This window comes from Capra hircus, chromosome 18 (assembly GCF_001704415.2).
Source record: "Capra hircus breed San Clemente chromosome 18, ASM170441v1, whole genome shotgun sequence".
Lineage (NCBI taxonomy): Eukaryota > Metazoa > Chordata > Mammalia > Artiodactyla > Bovidae > Capra > Capra hircus.
The window spans coordinates 27,066,716-27,083,079 of NC_030825.1; the positions used below are offsets into that span (position 1 = coordinate 27,066,716).

The 16,364-nt window shown below is 58.3% G+C and overlaps 1 protein-coding gene across 8 annotated transcripts in view; it reads right to left on the reverse strand.

Annotated features, from left to right (window-relative positions):
- Positions 623 to 16,364, reverse strand: part of KIFC3 (kinesin family member C3) — a 35,017-nt gene continuing 19,275 nt past the window's right edge. For 4 of the 8 annotated variants that reach the window (XM_018062050.1, XM_018062048.1, XM_018062054.1 and 1 more), the window contains 17 exons: positions 12,879 to 12,944; positions 12,264 to 12,407; positions 11,883 to 12,122; positions 11,189 to 11,362; positions 10,563 to 10,710; positions 10,347 to 10,477; positions 9,083 to 9,194; positions 7,607 to 7,788; positions 6,516 to 6,620; positions 4,573 to 4,703; positions 3,944 to 4,067; positions 3,586 to 3,715; positions 3,268 to 3,497; positions 2,507 to 2,641; positions 1,993 to 2,101; positions 1,481 to 1,507; positions 623 to 1,294 (listed from right to left, as the gene is read on the reverse strand). In XM_018062050.1, coding sequence (XP_017917539.1) covers positions 1,503 to 1,507; positions 1,993 to 2,101; positions 2,507 to 2,641; positions 3,268 to 3,497; positions 3,586 to 3,715; positions 3,944 to 4,067; positions 4,573 to 4,703; positions 6,516 to 6,620; positions 7,607 to 7,788; positions 9,083 to 9,194; positions 10,347 to 10,477; positions 10,563 to 10,710; positions 11,189 to 11,362; positions 11,883 to 12,122; positions 12,264 to 12,407; positions 12,879 to 12,944 — 2,166 coding nt within the window. In that variant the 3' untranslated portion in view covers positions 623 to 1,294; positions 1,481 to 1,502. The remainder of the gene's footprint in view (positions 1,295 to 1,480; positions 1,508 to 1,992; positions 2,102 to 2,506; positions 2,642 to 3,267; positions 3,498 to 3,585; positions 3,716 to 3,943; positions 4,068 to 4,572; positions 4,704 to 6,515; positions 6,621 to 7,606; positions 7,789 to 9,082; positions 9,195 to 10,346; positions 10,478 to 10,562; positions 10,711 to 11,188; positions 11,363 to 11,882; positions 12,123 to 12,263; positions 12,408 to 12,878; positions 12,945 to 16,364) is intronic. The other 4 variants (XM_018062047.1, XM_018062046.1, XM_018062052.1 and 1 more) reach the window with 2 other exon arrangements.

The window sequence follows — 16,364 nt, forward strand, 5'->3', positions numbered from 1 at the left end:
GTGGTGGCTGATCCAGAGCTCACCGCCCTCCCCCAACCCCCAGAGGCCTCCAGGGATGGGACTGGAAACGCAGCTACCCCATGCTCTGAACAGTTGCCCCTCCCTGCAGGAGCCCCCAGTGCTGGCTGGCCAGAACAGCGCCCCTGACCCAGAAGTCACCCTGCTTCTCCTCCTGAGGCAGCTTCTGCTCATTTGGTGCGAGGACCCCACAGAGCCCTGCACATGTTTCCCCAAGGCTGGGACCAGGTGCAGACCAGCACCACTTCCATGGTGGGGAGCCTGGTGGGCATGGCACCAATGGTTGGGAGCTGTAGGCAGAGGGAGGAGGGGGGTGGCACTTACCTATGGCCATTCACCTAAGGGGGCAAGGCCAGGGCAGAGGGCAGGCAGTGGAATAGGGACCACTGTGGCTAGGTTTTTGGCAAGCCTTTGGAGAGCTTGAGTTTCCCGTTTATTAGGTGAAGGTGCCAGTACTTGTCTGGGTCAGTCATGATAAGGATGGAGGGGAGGACACTGGATCCTGACTTGGGTGACAAGCCAGCACTGGGGAACCACCCACAACATGCCAACACCCTGCTCCCTGCGTCTGATCAGGGACTCACAAGACCAACTCTTCCAGACAGTGCTTGTGTAAAAAGGTTATTTTAATAAGTAAAAATGGCTAAGCTTCCAAAAGTTCTTAAATAGGATTTCAGAGGGAGGAAAATGTCAAGAGGCTAGTGAGCAGGGAGACAGCCTGGTGCCAGGCAGAAGAGGGGAGCAGCAAGATCCCCACCCACTGGCCTCCTGCCGGCCATAAATAAAGCCCGACCCGCGGCAGGAGCGGGTCTCCTGTGTACACGTAGGAACACTATATACACGCCTGGCGAGATGCTCTACCCCCAGAGAAGAGCAGGACAGGGCTGCCCACCAACCGCCCAGCTCCCACAGTTCCTGTGCCTTCTGGAGGGGCCCTGCGGGCTGGGAAGGGTTGGGCCAGCCCAGGCGAGGGCCCACCCTCCCACACAACACACTTGCCCTCCCCACAAGGGCGCACACTGATGACCTGGGCCTGCCCTTCCAGCTTGTGCCATTTGCACCCAGAGCCACAGCCAAGAGACATGGTTTCCTTCTGAACATGTTTCTCATCTCTTAAGGGGAGACGGGGTCAAAGAGGCGCCTCCACTCTGGCCTCTGCTTTGCAGGCTCCAGACACTGCAGCAGGGGCGGGGCAGCCATGCATGGAGACCCAGTCGCTGGTCCCTGGTCCGGCAGGGTGGGCACGTCCATCATACAGGCAATGTCCTGGACTTCCCTATGGGAGGAGGTAGGTTTTGTCAGCACCCGGACTGTCAGCCTCTGTCCTAGAGCAGGGCAGAAGCACACAGACAGCAGGCAGCGAGCCCCAGACCCAGCCAACTTCCCAGCACAGCCCTGCAACCCGAGGCAGCCAGGCAGGCGGGTGGGCGGGCAGCCCTGGGCTGCTGGCCCCCACACTCACCTGGAGACTGCAGCCCCAGCCGTCAGGCTGAAATCAAAGCAACAGGTGTCTCACTGGTAGGCCTGCCTTGGGCTGGGACCCACCCCCCAGGACTCTGCTGCCCACACCCCCTTTAGACTCAAACACTTGGCAGGCCCTTCTGTGAGTGGGCCAAGCTGGGGGCTGGTACCCCGGATTCTAATCACCCATCCACGGCCTACTTGGGAGGCCATGTCTTTCATGAACCCAGCCTCCGAGAATTGCATCCTGGGCCTCACATCAGCAGTCTAGCTAGGAGTCCAGAGGGCTGGCTTCCCCTCCTGACACTCCGTCTCCATGGAGCCTTCAGTTTCCCATCAATAAAATGGACCCAGCACTGTCTGCCCTGACTACCTCCCAGGGCCAAGGAAGGTTGTGAAACTGGTCTGGAGAAGTTTTATAAATTTAAAGCCCACTCCGATAAGGGCAGCCCAGTGGCTGTGATCAGCCTATGGGGGAGGCTCCCCACCCTGGCTCACTCCCTGAAGACTCACCTGAGGGCTGTAGCTTCCTCCTGATAGAGCCTGGGCGGCTAGTGGTCCCAGAGCCAGGGGCCGAATGGGCTCGTGCTGAGGGCTGTGGCGTCTGGCAAGCTGACTCCCACTGTGGGCAGAGAAGGACAGGTGGGCGGGTCCCCCACCACCCATGTGTTTCCCCTCCCCAGCCACCCAAAAATGTTTTCTCATCTGCAAAATGGACATGACGATGATACAATAACCATGGGAAGAAGGTGGGAATTAATAAAGAAGTTAACTAGTTACTACTGAGTATCTGTGTGCCAGCCTGCACCTCCCTGCCCCACCTCCAACCAGCTGATGACCCCTAGGTACCTCTGAGGTCAACAAAAACGCCTGGACTGAAGAGACTACTGGGTTTGGGTTCAAGTTCTGACTCCACCCCCTCTGATATGTCCCCCTCTTCCCCACTCCAGGCTGTCCTCCCCGCCACATCCTCCCTCCTGCCCATGACCGGAAGTCTTTGACCCAGCGCCAGCGGGGGTCCCTGTACCTCTAGGTGCTCCTGGCTGGACCATGACCCAAGCTCTGTCCTGCGGGATCCGGGGCCCAGCTCCACAGAGCGCACCCTCTCAGCAAACTTGAGGGAGTAGAGCGTCTCACTGGTGTTCTTCTCCACCGGGGACACCTAGGGGACACATGAGAGCTCACTCTCCACCTGGCTGGCCAGCTGTCCTCACAGAACTGGAAGGGGCATCAGAGGGAGCTCACAACCAGGGGATTCTAGAAGGCTCCCTGGAGAAGATGAGAGGGAGGGGAGCTGTGGGGGCAACTTCACCAAGGTGGCTGAAGTGGAGGAAAGTGAAAGTGAAGTCACTCAGTCGTGTCCGACTCTTTGCGACCTCGTGGACTGTAGCCCACCAGGCTCCTCCGTCCATGGGATTCTCCAGGCAAGAATACTGGAGTGGGTTGCCATTTCCTTCTCCAGGGGATCTTCCCAACCCAGGGATCGAACCCAGGTCTCCCGCATTGCGGACAGACGTGTTAACCTCTCAGCTGCCAGGGAAGCCCTTAAGTAGAGGAAGCTGCAAGCAAAGAGTGACTATGGCCAGGTCTATTGGGAAGGCTATGGGGTGGGTTGGGGGGGCACATGTCACTGACTCTGAAGCTGCTGAAGACAAGAGGCTTTTCTCTGCACAGCCTGCGGGTACCCGGGCTGCAGGGGAAGGAAGGGGGTGGGAACCCCTGTTCTTGGAACTGGCCAAGTGCGTACACGCTGATGGCCTCCCTGTCCGGCCCACCTGAGGCCCTCACCTGCACCACCATGAGGGTCTTGCTGTCCCCGCTGAGCGAGTCCTGCAGCAGGTAGGTGAGCTTGGAGTTGCGGAAGGGCACGTGGCCCTGCCGGGAGCGCAGGGCGGCGATGACATCGCCCAGGGCCGACAGCGACTTGTTGATGTGCTGCGCCTCCCGCAGGCGGCTGCCCTCCGCCCCCGACTTGCCCACGCGCTCCGAGCCGGCCAGGTCCACCAGGTTCAGCTTCCCTGCGGGGAGGCCGCGGGCAGGTCAGGGCCGCCCCAGCAGAGGCTGGGGTGGGGGTGCTCGGGCCGGGCGCTGGGGGTCCTGGCTCACCCGTGGTGCGGAGGCCGGTGCTGCAGTCCACGCCGCGCACCGTCACGATGAGCAGGGCGTGCGAGCGCGAGCTGTGTTCGTTCAGGTTGGTGAACTCCGTGGTGCGGTTGGTGTGGCCGAACTCGAACACCTGGAGAAGGGAAAGCCGACGCACCGGCTTTGGAGTGAGGTCTTCGGAATCCCCCAGTCCTGGAGCACCCCTATGAGGGGGCGTCACCCGCTACCTCCTCCGAGGGAGGAAACAGGCTCCCAGAGGCCTGCGGACCCAGCAGGGCCCGAATCGGAGCTCTATCCCTTGGGGCGGAGCCGCTCTGCTGTGGGTGGAAGTCTCCCAGCCTTGGCCCGCCCAGCTCCTCACCTTGTTGATGTCCTCCACGCTCTGCACCTGGAACTCGGTCAGCCCCGGCACATATAGCTGCCCGCTGCCGTCTGGACACAGCCGGATTTCCAGTTTCTCCTGGGGCTCCTGTCCCAGCAGGTCCCTGAGGGCAGGAAGGACGGTCACGCCCTCCTCCCAGTCTGCCTTCTGCTTACACTTGCACCCGCCCCCAGCCTGGAATGTTCTCCCAACCATCACACTTCACGATGCCTTCCTGGACACCAAGGGGCTCAGCCCCTTTCCCTCCCCAGCCCCAGCTCCTCTCAGGCACTCAGTTTGCTGAAGGGCAGAGGCAGGAATGTTCCCCACAAGTCCTGGGGTGGTGGTAACTCCAGCTCCCATGCTGCACTGAACCCCTGGAGGCAGGGTTCCCCAAGACCCCCTCTAACTTCTCACCACCCAGTGCAGCCTGCAGGTGAGGTGAGGGCACTTCCAGAGGGAAAGGAGGGCCTTGGTCTGCCTGTCCCAGGTGGGCTCAGTGGGCCCTCCGCCCCGCCTGCTAGTGCAGGGGAGGGGCCTGGAACCAGTGGATTCTCTGGGCCTCGTCACAACATTCCACTCCCACCTGAGACGCCCACCTGACAGCCCTTCACCTGAGGGCCCCTCACCTGAGGGCCTCATTGTAGATCTCCGCGGCACTGACGGTGATGGTGTATTCCCAGTCGGATGCTTTCTCCTGCACCTCAGAGAAGAGCAGCCGCAGGGCCCGCTGGTTGATGCCTGGGTTCTCAGGGGTCCCCTGGGGGTAAAATTAAGGTCCCAGTGAGCCAGGCCTCTCCCCTCTCCCCACAAAGGCTGACCTGTGCAGATGCTCCCCACCTGCTCTGGCTACCCTTCCCAGGCCGGCCTCCCCGAATTAAGCTGTCACATGCCGGCCTGCCCTCTAAACACCCTCCACCAGCTACAAGCCGCTTCACCTCCTTGGGCCTGTTTTCTCACCCACCCTGCCAAGATTGGGCCTGAGACTTAAAGCAGAGCATCAGGTGGGACTTGGCCCGGGGCCTGCACACAGGGGCTGCTGATGGACACCTGGCCCTGCTGGGCCCCCTGGGAGGAGCCACTGGGAATGTGTGACTCCCCTGCTGCTGCCTAGAGTGGGGGCTCAATGTCAGGTGGGCTGTGAGCCAGGTTCTGTGGGAGAGCTGGCGAGTGAACTGGGGCCGGGTGGGCTGGCTGGCCTTTCTAGAAACAAGTCTCGAGTCCTCACCTGGGCCTCCCTTTGGATGGCACCTTCCACCCCCACTTCCGCTTCTGCCACTGGGGCCTCAGTATCCTCCCCACATCCTCCAGCCCCGTGGCCTCTGCCCCGCTGTCCCCTCTGCCCCACAGTCCTCTCTGTGACTGGCTTCGGTGTCTATGCCAATGTCCCCTCCTCAGGGAAGCTTCCTTTCCCTTCAAATGCCGGATCCCTCTCTCACTGTTGGGTCCTCGTTCCTGGCTGAATTTTCCTCTCTAGCACCTGACCGAAGGACACATGGTGACTTGCCGTGGGCACTGCCATCTCCCCGTGGGTGCGCCAGCTTCACAGGGCAGGCACTCTGGTCACAGCTGAGCCCCAGGCTGGGTACTTGATCCACGTGGAGCCTCAGCATGGATGAGCCCCTGGTGTCACCTCAACTCTGGGCACCCTGGGCACCCAGAAAGAGCTGGGAGCCTAAGCGTGTTGCACTCACTCCCTCCAACCACCCCCTCCCCCTTCCCATCTTCCTTTGGCCTGCCTCGCACTAAACAGTCTAATCAATCCCTTCTTGAGGGAAAAGAAGGTCCAGATTGGGGAAGAAAGGCCCACCACAGGAACCTTCCCAAAGGGTGTCTAACAGCCTGGGCCAGCAGGGCCGTCTCAGGGCCCTTGTTGGGACACCAGGTCACCTCTCCTCCTCCTCTACCTGGAGAATCCCGTAGCAACCCTCAAGAGCCAGAGAAATAACAAAAGACACAAACCAAAGACACACTCTGGGACCAGCTTTCCATGTTTGTCTACAGTCAAAATTCTTCCTCCTCTCAATGCCCCTATTCCAGGCCACAGCCCATGGAGGTGGGTGTGGGGTGGGGGGAGGGTGCTCCAGGTGGGGAGATGAGGCCCTGCAAGCTGCAGGTAAGAGCTGGGCACCCAAGGATCTCCTTGAGGGTCGAGGTCCCCCTTCATTCATCTCGACACCCCCAGGGCCCAGCGTGAGCAGCCATACAACAGGAGCCCAATACATGTGTGTGGTTGAAATGAGGGCAATCCTGAGATTCGTCACAGCAATCTGCCCTGGACTCTTAGCCCAGGCCGAGACCCCTCTGGGGCCAGAGGTTGTTGTCAGCACACCTTCCCCTCCTCCGTACCTACTGGACCATGCAGCTGTGCTTGGGCAGGGCACCCCCTCTTTAGGCCTGGTGCCTTAGGGTTAACACAAATAATTATGGGCTCAGCTCTAAGGCTGTGAAGCCCAAGTGAGGCAAAACATGCCCCACATAGAACCTCGAGACCAATGAGGGGCACCTCCATCAATGGCAGCAAGGGGGCAGTCTTCACTCTGAACCCCTGCTCCATCCAGTGGGTACCCACCTCCATTGTGTATGTCTTGCCAGCACCCGTCTGGCCATAGGCAAAGATGCAGACATTGAAGCCATCAATGCAGGAGGTGATGAGGGCCTGCACTTCCTGGAACACCTGCAGAGAAGACGTAGGATGGAGGATGTGGAGCTGCCAAGGCTGCTGGCCACCCCCAACCCCAGCCACCTCCTGACCACTCCCCTCCTTCAGCAACAATATGGCACATGTTATCATGGGCAACCAGCTCACTGCGGAGGAATTTGTGACTAATGAGTCATTTACACTAGGCGTCAGTGGGCAACCTCATTGCCAAAAGACTGAAAGGAAGTCAGGGTAGTAATTACTGCCCACTGGCACATGAGGAAGGGGCAGCCTGGGCCAGGAGATCAGGAGCCCTCCCCCAGCTTTTCCCCCTCTCAAGAGAGAGGCAGCATGTGCCTGGCACCTCCACTGGCTTGCCTGCCAGCCAGCGACAAAGGATGGGGGCAAAGATAAAGCCTAGCCTGGGCACAAGCAAAACAAGCCTCTCAGGTTGGCCCTGGCAGAGATGAGGGAAGACCAGATGCTGAAAACACCTGGCTCACACAGGCTGCAGGCTCCTCCCCTGAGGTCTGCGCGAGCAGCATGGGAGTCCCTAGAAAGGCCCGTGGGGCTGATAAAGGTGGTGCTCCTGGCTGGAGAGGCCTGCCTCCACACAAGCCAAGGTCCAGTGGGTGGGCGGGGCCGTGTGAGTAGGAGGGGCTGAGAGTGGGTGTGGTTGATTGTGGGCGGGGCCCATGTGGGTGGGAGGGGCTATGAGGGTGGGTGTGGCTATAAGGATAGGAGGGATCACCTGAGTAGGATGGGCCCAAGAGTGGGTGTGGCTGTGATGGGCGGAGCCACGGGGGTTGCCCTAGCTTATGCATGCATCTGCCCTTCCAAAGCCCTTTTTGCCTTCCCACCTTCTTTTCTCCTCCAGCGGTAAAGAGAGGGACCTTGTAGCCCTAGGCTTCTCCATCCTGTCTCCCCTCCTTTACGTTTATTTTCGTCCAGCCCTCACCCATCTCTCCCCCTTCATGTGAGGTGTGTCTCTCTGTCCCTCTCCCAGCAGGGGCCACACTCACGTCCTGCTGTGAGGCCTGTGAGGAGAAGACCTTGTCCAGCTCGAAGGAGACAGGCTTTCCTTTGTGCAGCAAGTGAATGATGGAGTCGTCGTCGGGATCAAAGGTCACAGCATTGGTCGCCTCAGGTCCTTCCCCGTCCTCTTTGGTGACTGGCCGGACACGGGCAATCACCCGGATGTTCCCTAGATTTGATGGGGGCAGGAGAGATGGGTACCGGCCCAGTCAAGACCAGACTACCTCCACACTGGTGTCCACTGGTGTCTGGAGCAGGCCAGTGGCTCAAGAGATCCCTACCTTCTTAGTAAGGCCCCCAAGGGCAAGGTGGCCCACAAAGCTGTTCTTAGTCATTCACACTATACTATGAATTCATGTGTCAATACATTTTTTGCTAAGCAAACCAACTGAGGGTAGCAGCCTCACCTTGGGGACATAGAGGAAAGGTCAGTTTTCAGAGTGGAGACTTAGCACCTTGCACCCAGTTTGAGTGGGATGCCAGAATGGACACCTCATCACACAGCTAGACTTCAGTTTCCTCACACACACAGTGAGGGGCTTGGGTCCCACTAAGCCAAGGAGCTTGTTCTCTATTCTAGAAGGACACTGTGAATGCCAGGACAGAGTCTGGGAATGAGATGGGCTGACGGGACCAGGCAGAAGATGGGCACAGGCAACAAGGCAGCCCAGGGGTTGACTGGGGCACAGATTCGATCACGCCACCCGCCTTGCTTCAAGTCCTTAGAGGGGATCCCAGAGGCTTGAATGAAGAGAAAGCTCCCCATCACATCTAGCACGGCCCCACCTCCCTTCACCTGGCCACTCCAGCTCACAGTCCAGGTCTCAGCCCTGGTTCCACCTCCTTCAAGAAGCCCCCTCAGCACCCTCAACTGTCAGATATTTAGGAGCTCAGAGAACCCCTCCCCAGTCCAGGTAAAGGGGCACTGATGCGGTTCTCAGGGTGATTAATGATCACCATCTGCTCCCCCCCATCGCCACTGAAGGGAGCACCATAAGGGCAAGGACGGGTTCTGTGGGGTCCACAGACATATCCCCAGTGTCTGGAAGAGCATGTGGCACAGGGCAGGTGCTCTCTGGACCGCTGGGCAGTGAACAGGTGCTCTCTCAAGCTTGAACCAAGCCCTACATCAGAATGACATTCTAGCCACCCACCACCCAGTACTTCAATGCCCTGCTCCTCCAACACCTGGTAGGCTACCATGGGCACTAGGAAAGGCTTCAGAGTTGGACGGATCCAAGGTGGACCGTTTGTTTACTCGCCATGCAGTTCTGAGCAAATTCCCTGTGACATTTCTGTGCCTCTGTACCCCTATTTACAAAGAGGGGGTCACAACAGTGCCTCAGAATGACAGGGCACAGCTCCAAGGACTGGCACTGGAGGCCAAAGGGAAGGGCAGGAGCACCCCCGAAGCAGGTCAGGGCCCCCTCTGCTGGGCACCCCCCAACCCAGCCGGCAGTCACCTTTCAGCCGCACAAGCTCATTGTGGCACTTTTTACGCAGCTGCAGCTCCCGGCGGTACTTGCGCAGCAGCTCCTGGTTGTTGCTGTTGACCTCCTCGATGGCCTGGCCAATCTGGTGGGGGAAGGGCAGCGCCATCAGGGGGGCAGGTCCACCCACCTCACATGCCCAGCTGCTGCCCCCCACCCCCCACTGACAGCTGCTCATCGCTGCCTGCCCTGGACTGGGCACCTGAGCTGAGCTGTCACACGTCAGATTTTCCCAGTAACCCTCTGGGTAGGTACTGCGACCAGACCCATTTTACAGAGCAAGAAACTGAGCCCCAAAGAAGCTAAGCCAATCTCAAGGTTGCCCTGCTGATGAGCAAAGAGCTGGGACTCAGCCCTGACTCCACAGGATTCAGTTGGACCCAAATCTCAGCTCTACTCTGAGGAGCTGGGAGACCAGAAGCAATTGGCTCAATGTCTTCAAGCCTCAATTTCCTCATCTGTAAAATGGGAATTCATAGGAGCTGGTGATAAAGCTTTCAAGTTCCATTCATAGGGAAAAGAAACAAGATGCAGGCCACACTCACACCTATTCCCCTTTACTGGGAGAAAGGGAAGTGCGTGTACATGCACATGCGTGTCAACAGTTTTCAGTGTGCTCAGGATACCCTTTAGAGGACATGCTGGGAGAGGTTTCTTTTGGGGAGCAGGCTGGGTGGCAGAGAGAGGCCTTTCCTTTTCATCCGACGCCCATCTGTGAAGTGTGTACTTGCAACATGTCCATGTATTATTGACATGATTTTTTTTATTAAAGGAGAAGAACTATTTTCGATTCCCCAAATATATGTCTGTCCTGCAGAGCTGTCACACAGACTCAAGGAGCTGATGGCTATAAAAGGCTCGGCATGTAGGAGGCACTTTAGAGACGTTGGTTATTCTCATACTGCACAAGTACAGCTTGAAAAAATTAAATTAAACCTAACAGATGTAAAGATATGTGTAGCATGTTTGAAATATAAAGATATGCGTAGCCCATATGGGATATAAAGATATATGTGACATGTTTGCTTTACAGACTCATAACAAGACAAATATCCAAATACCTACCCCTGAATCAAACTGGTTTTCCAATGGTCTGAGGACAGCCATGTGTGTGGTAGGGAAGGGAGCTGCCGTCTGGGGGTTTGTTTGAGTTTGGGAAAGGCGTGGTGGGGGATGCTGTGTCCACCCAGGGGCTCCAGAGCCTCTCCCAGACCCGCCACCCAGGGCCTGCACTCACCTCGGCCTTGACGCTCTTGAGGGCCTCCTGCAGCAGCAGCGGGAAGCCGCGCACCTGACGCTTGAGCCCATTGTAGTCATTGGTCAGGGTCCGCAGCGCTGGCTGCAGCGTCAGCAGGTTGGTCCGGACGCCTGCGGGGACACAAAGGGGTGAGAGGTGGACGGGGTGAAGGGCCGTGGTGTGGGGAGCAGGCTAGGGCTCAGCCGGCCGGCTTACCTGCCAGGTTCTCGTGTACTGCCTTCATCTCCACCTGGGCTCTGGCAAAGGCCTCCTCGATGGCCCGGTTCTTGTCCTCCTCCAGGGACTGCATCTCTTCCAGCATCTGCCCGTGGGCCCTCTCCAGCTCCGACTCGTACATGGCAATCTGAAGCCAGGGTCAGGAGCTCAGTGGAACGCCCCATGGGAAGGCAAGATGCCCCACCCCTCACACACACACATGCACAAGCAAGAGATAGGATGGCCATCTCTCTCCCCGAAAGGGCTGCCAGCTCCGTGCAGCTACTTCCCAGCATCAACCCAGCACCATCCAGGGTCCCACAGGCCCTGGGAAGCAAGGGAGAGGATTTCTTGTCAGTTATCATACGGACCAGGGTACCCTTCCAAGAGCGTGTGTGCCAGGCCCTGAGTCAATCTTGCAATGAGGTCAAGCCCCACCGGGAACTGGGTTCTGCGATCAGACCATTTTACATATGAGCAGAAACTTGCCCTTGGTCACAACGGCCAGCAGGGAGAGGGGGACTGGAACACGTGTCTGTGGAACCCCAAGTGCTCAGCCTCTGCACTGTGTCACAGGGCGACCCCAGTGTCATGCCACCCCAACAGCCACGCGATGACCCACGCACCTGCGCCCGGAGCTGTGCGGTCAGCTGGTGCGAGCTCTGCAGCTGCTGCTCCATCTCCTTCAGCACCTGCCTCTGCATGGCCACCTGCTCCTGCAGGTGCTGGTTCCGGGCCTGTGACTCACTGAGGGCTTGCTTGGTCTTGGACGACTCTACCTCCACTGTCTTGATGACATACTGTGAGCGGGGGCAGATGGGCAGGCACACAGAGGTGTGTGAGTGCCTTGCCCTCACCCCGGGACCCTGAGGGGACCCTCAAGAGCATCCCACTAACAGCCCGCAGAAAAAAACTAGAGGAGCCCTGAGGTCTTGGCTTTCCAGAATGGTGCAGGGGCCTCCTGGAATCTTCTCATTTTCACGAGCCCAAGAGGAGCCTGGCTGTGGCCCAAGACTAGGCACAGAACAGACAAGGAGGGCAAAGACGAGAACAGAACGTAGTGAAGCATCGCATCCATGCCTGGCTCACAGCAGGCGCCCCAAGCCTCGGTTGCTGGATGCCTACATGGCCTGGCCCTGGACAACAGGAAGGGGAAGGGGCCAGGCTGAGTGCAGACCTGGAAGGATTCCTTCAACCCCTTGCACCTACTTATTCACCAAGACAAGCCTGTTCTACGTCTGGCCTGTCCTGGGCTCCAGAGACCAGTACCGAGGCACAGCCCAGGTGCATACAGCAGGCAGCCACCCAGCCCCGGCTCACCTTGATGGGCGGTGACTGGGCGCGCAGGCTGGCGATGGTCTCGTGGCTGTCTCGCAGGCGCCGGCTGAGCCTCTCCTCCTCCTGCGCCTTCTCAGCCAGGCAGTCTTTGAGCCGCAGTTCCACCTCGGCCAGCCGGTCGGTCTTCTGCTGCACCTCCAGGTTCAGCTCTGACAGCAGGCCTTTGTTCTCTGCCACCTCCAGCTGTAGCTGGGACAGCCTGTCGCGGAGCTGGGTGCTCTCCTGCAGACGGACAGCCACAGAGGCATGGGAGGTGGGGACGGGTCAAGTGTGAGACCAGCGGGCAAGAGTCAGCGTGAGGAGCTGGAGTGACTGCTGGGAATCAAGGCCCCTGTCCCCCGACCACACTGGTCCTGGGCCTACCTGGCTGTGCTCGCAGCCCGTGCAAGGGGCCGCCGGCTTGGCCCTCAGCTCCTGCAGCTCCGCCTCGCAGCGCCGCATCTCTTGCCTCAGTCGCTCATTCTCCACCATCAGCAGGTCCCGGTGCTTCTCCAAGTCGGTGCCTCCCTGCAGAGAGCCAGAGTCGAGGGGGGGGGGGCATGTGGCCAGGGCAGGTGGGGGGAAGGACAGGGCAGCAGGGAGGCAGAGACAGTACGGGGTGGGGTGGGCAGAGGGCCACGATGGGGAGGAAGAGAGAAGGAGAAAAGAGAAAGAAAGGCCGGTGATGGACAGAGGAAGAGAGAAGGGGCTCCAGAGAAGATAAAGACAAAGATGAGGGCAGAGGAGAGAAGAGATGGAGGAGGGTAGTGAGATAGGAACAGCTCCTGGCTGCACCCCAGCCCTCTCATTCTATTTTCCTGAGTGTGAAAGTGACAAGGAAAGTCATATTTATATACACAGAGATCACACGCCTGCTTTACATCAGCAAAGAAGAATTAACCTTCTTCCCGTTGTGGGTCACGCAACCTCATGGTGATAAGTACCCTGGAAGCTTCTCCCCTCCCCTCAGCCCCATTAGGATGGCATTGTTGGGCTCACCAGCTCAGATCGAAGGCGGCTCACTTCCTGGGCCTGGCTTATGAGCTTCTCCTTCAGGTGTTCCACCTGCCAGCACAAAGCCGGGGGTGGTAAGCCTGGTTCCTCACTCCCAGGCCTCTCACCCGACCCCATGGCCCCAGCCCTCCCTGTGTTCATACATCAGACCACACCTGAACTCCAGGTGCAGTGCGCCTGGCCTGGTCCTGACAGCTCTCAGCACACTCTCCCATCACAGGACCGGCCAGCCCGGGCTCTCAGGAGTCCAGGGAGCGAACACAGAGAGGTGACCCCTGGGCCCACTCCAGGGGCAGCTCGACAGGGGACTCAAGGGGCTGACCCTCAAGACATCTGCCTTGTCCAGACCCCTGGCCAGGCCTGTACCTACTTTTGTATTTGTAACTTTATATCTTTTTTTTCTTAAAATGCCTCCAAATTGTATAAACTCCAGGTACTACAAAATGTGGATTGGTCCTTGTCCGGCCCCTAGAATTTTCCACTTTGAGTGGTTCCTGGGGAGTCTGTCTGTGGAGACACCAGCCTGCCACTGACCAGCACACCTTTAGGATCTGCGTCCCAGCTTCCAGTCTGCCTTGCCGGAGAGCCGTGGGGTGTGCACTCCATCAGGAGGCAAGGGTAACCTGGTTCAGCCAGAGCCGAAGGAGGAGAAACCAGCCCCCAGAGAGCAGGATTCCAGGGGGGCTCCCTGCTCTCCCCGCAGGCCTAGACCCTGGTTCCACATCAGCCCGCCCCCAGGAACTCTCCCCTCGGAAATGACCCAAAATGCAGATGAGGACTTTGGCACCAGCATTCATCAGAGCATATTCAGGGATTTCCCTGTAGAACATTCTGTGATGACCACAGGGAACCTTGGGGAAGGTACCGTGAGAGTCAGGCTTCCTCCATGGAGATAAGGAGGTGTAGTTTATACAGGCAGGCCACAAAGCCTTGGGCTGGCTATTACTAAACACCAGGAGACAAAGCCTACTGCCTACAGGGTCCACCAGCCAGGAAAGCAGGTGAAAAGCAGTGCAGGACTAGACGCCCAAGATCCAGCTGAAGAAGGTGGGAGTGCGGTGGGGGGTGGGGACACAGGCCCGGTGTTGCCAAACTTCTGACCTTTCAAGCGAGGCCAGACACTGGGATTTTCAGGTTGTGCATATTAAATCTCCCCACTACATACGGCTGAGATGTCATCAACAATCGGTTGAGCACAAGCTCAGAACCAACCATCTCCTGGGGCTGGAGAAAGCAGCTGAACCACAAGTTGGTCTCTGCCTCTCTGAGCGGGTTGCGGGAGGAACTGGGTAACAGGCGTGACCCCACCTCCGAGGAAAAGACCAGTGAAAGCAACGAGCTGCTCACTCATAGTTGAGGAGGTGGGGTACAAGACACAAGACCCAGAGAGGGGTTGGGAGGACCAACCTGGCTGCCCAAAGCCTGCTACCGGGCAAGCAGGTGGCTTAAGGGAGGGCACCCGAGAAGGTCACCTCTGTCACCTGCTCCACCAGCACACTCCTTCCCAGCAGTGCACTGGACATGGACCAAGGCAGGCAGCAAAGCCTATGCCACTTCTCTGCCCCCTCCAGCGCCCCCTGCTGTTAGCCTGACACACAGAGCATTCAGTCCCTTTGCCCTAGAGGGGAGTTTGAATAAAGCAGCCAATCATTCCTTAGTCATGAAATTGGCAATAACCTGAATGCCCAGCATTAGGGGATTGCTTAGGTGGGTCACGGTAAATGCACTCATACACTACTGTGTCACTGTTGCTTATATGCTTATCATGAATTTTAAATAATGTAGGGAATGGCTCCTCAATGTATTAAGTCAAAGAAAAATCCAAAAACAAACTTGCATTTGCAATACAAAAAAGTAGAGGGTGCTGGATAGCAGGATTATGCTTGATAAACATTTAACGCTTTGGAGTAATTTTTAAGTCTCAAAGAATATATATTTCTCTTGCACTCCTACCGCCCTGAAACAGGTGGAGTCCACCTCGTTTTGAAAGGTTGGGGTCCCCCACCTCCCTCCCCTTCCTCAGAAATCACCCAGTAAGATCCACTTGCACAGAGTCGGTGCCCCAACAGACTGCTTCCTTGGCACCAGGCTGGGGGTGCTCAGACCCCGTGTGTCCCCAAGGCCACTGGCACTCAGATCCAATGCAGTGAAAGTGGGGGTTTCCAGTGTTTACCTGAGGGGGCAGTTGTCAGGATGCTTACCTGCCACCTGCCTGCAGCCCAGTTCCTATTCTCTTCTTACATCACAATTGGAACTCTAGGAGCGCCAACCCTCTGTCTGGAATTTCACAGGGGTACCCCCAAAAGGCAGAGGCTGCCCTGGGGGCCCAGGCTAGGGGTGAGGTGGGGCATGAGGAAGAGGCTGTAAAAGATCCCTCTTGTCAGAGATGTCAGACCCTCATCCTCTCCCGGCTTGTGTCGGGCAGTGGGGGACACACCGACACCGCAGGATGGCTGGTCAGGCACAAACCACCCCATGGCGTGCGGTGACTGCACCCCAGCTGGCCAGCTCCATTAGGGGCCTGGGAATGAAGAACACGTGCTGCCCAGGCGCGGGACTCCTGCCCTCCACACAGAGGGCTCAGCTTCGGGGGGCGCTGAGGGGAAGATGGCAGCTTTCTCCCAGCCTGGGAGGGGGAACGGGTGAGTCCCTCAGGGTCAGGGAAAACAGTGGGCAACGGAGACAGAGACAGGAGGCAGGCACAGAGCAGAGACGGGGAGCTGAGGGTGAACCTGACCAGAGGGCAGAGCTTCCTGTGGAAGGGGGCCCCACAGGCACCTGCTTCGCCCACCCAGCACAGCTCTGAATCAGCGACCATATCTGCATCTGTACACAAAGAGGGTTCAAAGAGTCAGCCAGAGGGGCAAGCAGGCTCCTAAGAGGCTGCCGTGGCGAGCCCCAGGACAGCACGCGGTCAACCCCAGGGCTGAGAAGGGACCAGGCTGAGTTTGTGCAACACTCTCCCTGGGGCTTCCCAGGTGGCACCAGTGGCAAAGAACCTGCCTGCCAGTGCAGGAGACATAAAAGCACAGGTTGGATCCCTGGGTTGGGAAGATCCCCTGGAGGAGGGCATGGCAACCCACTCCAGTGTTCTTGCCTGGAGAGTCCCAGAGGAAATACAGTCCATGGGTCGCAAAGAGTTGAACACGACTGAAGCTACTTAACATACACACACTCCCTGAGCTCAGTCTCCTCGTCATCCAGAGAAACTGAGTCACAGGCCTGGTGCAGGGCAGCCTCGGGGGAGACCTGGGACATGGGGCCGTCTGCTGACCTGACACCAACCCATAGTTACATCTCCCAGCAGAAGCAGGCTCAGCAGAGGGTGGGGCTGCTCGAGCTGGTCTGCGTTTTCCCAGTGTCTGCTCCTCTCAATGCAGACAACCTACTGATTACCTACCCTCGACCTCCCACCAAGCCTGGCCCTCCATCATCAGCTGTCTTTGGAGGAATGGAGGGCTGTCCCAGTGG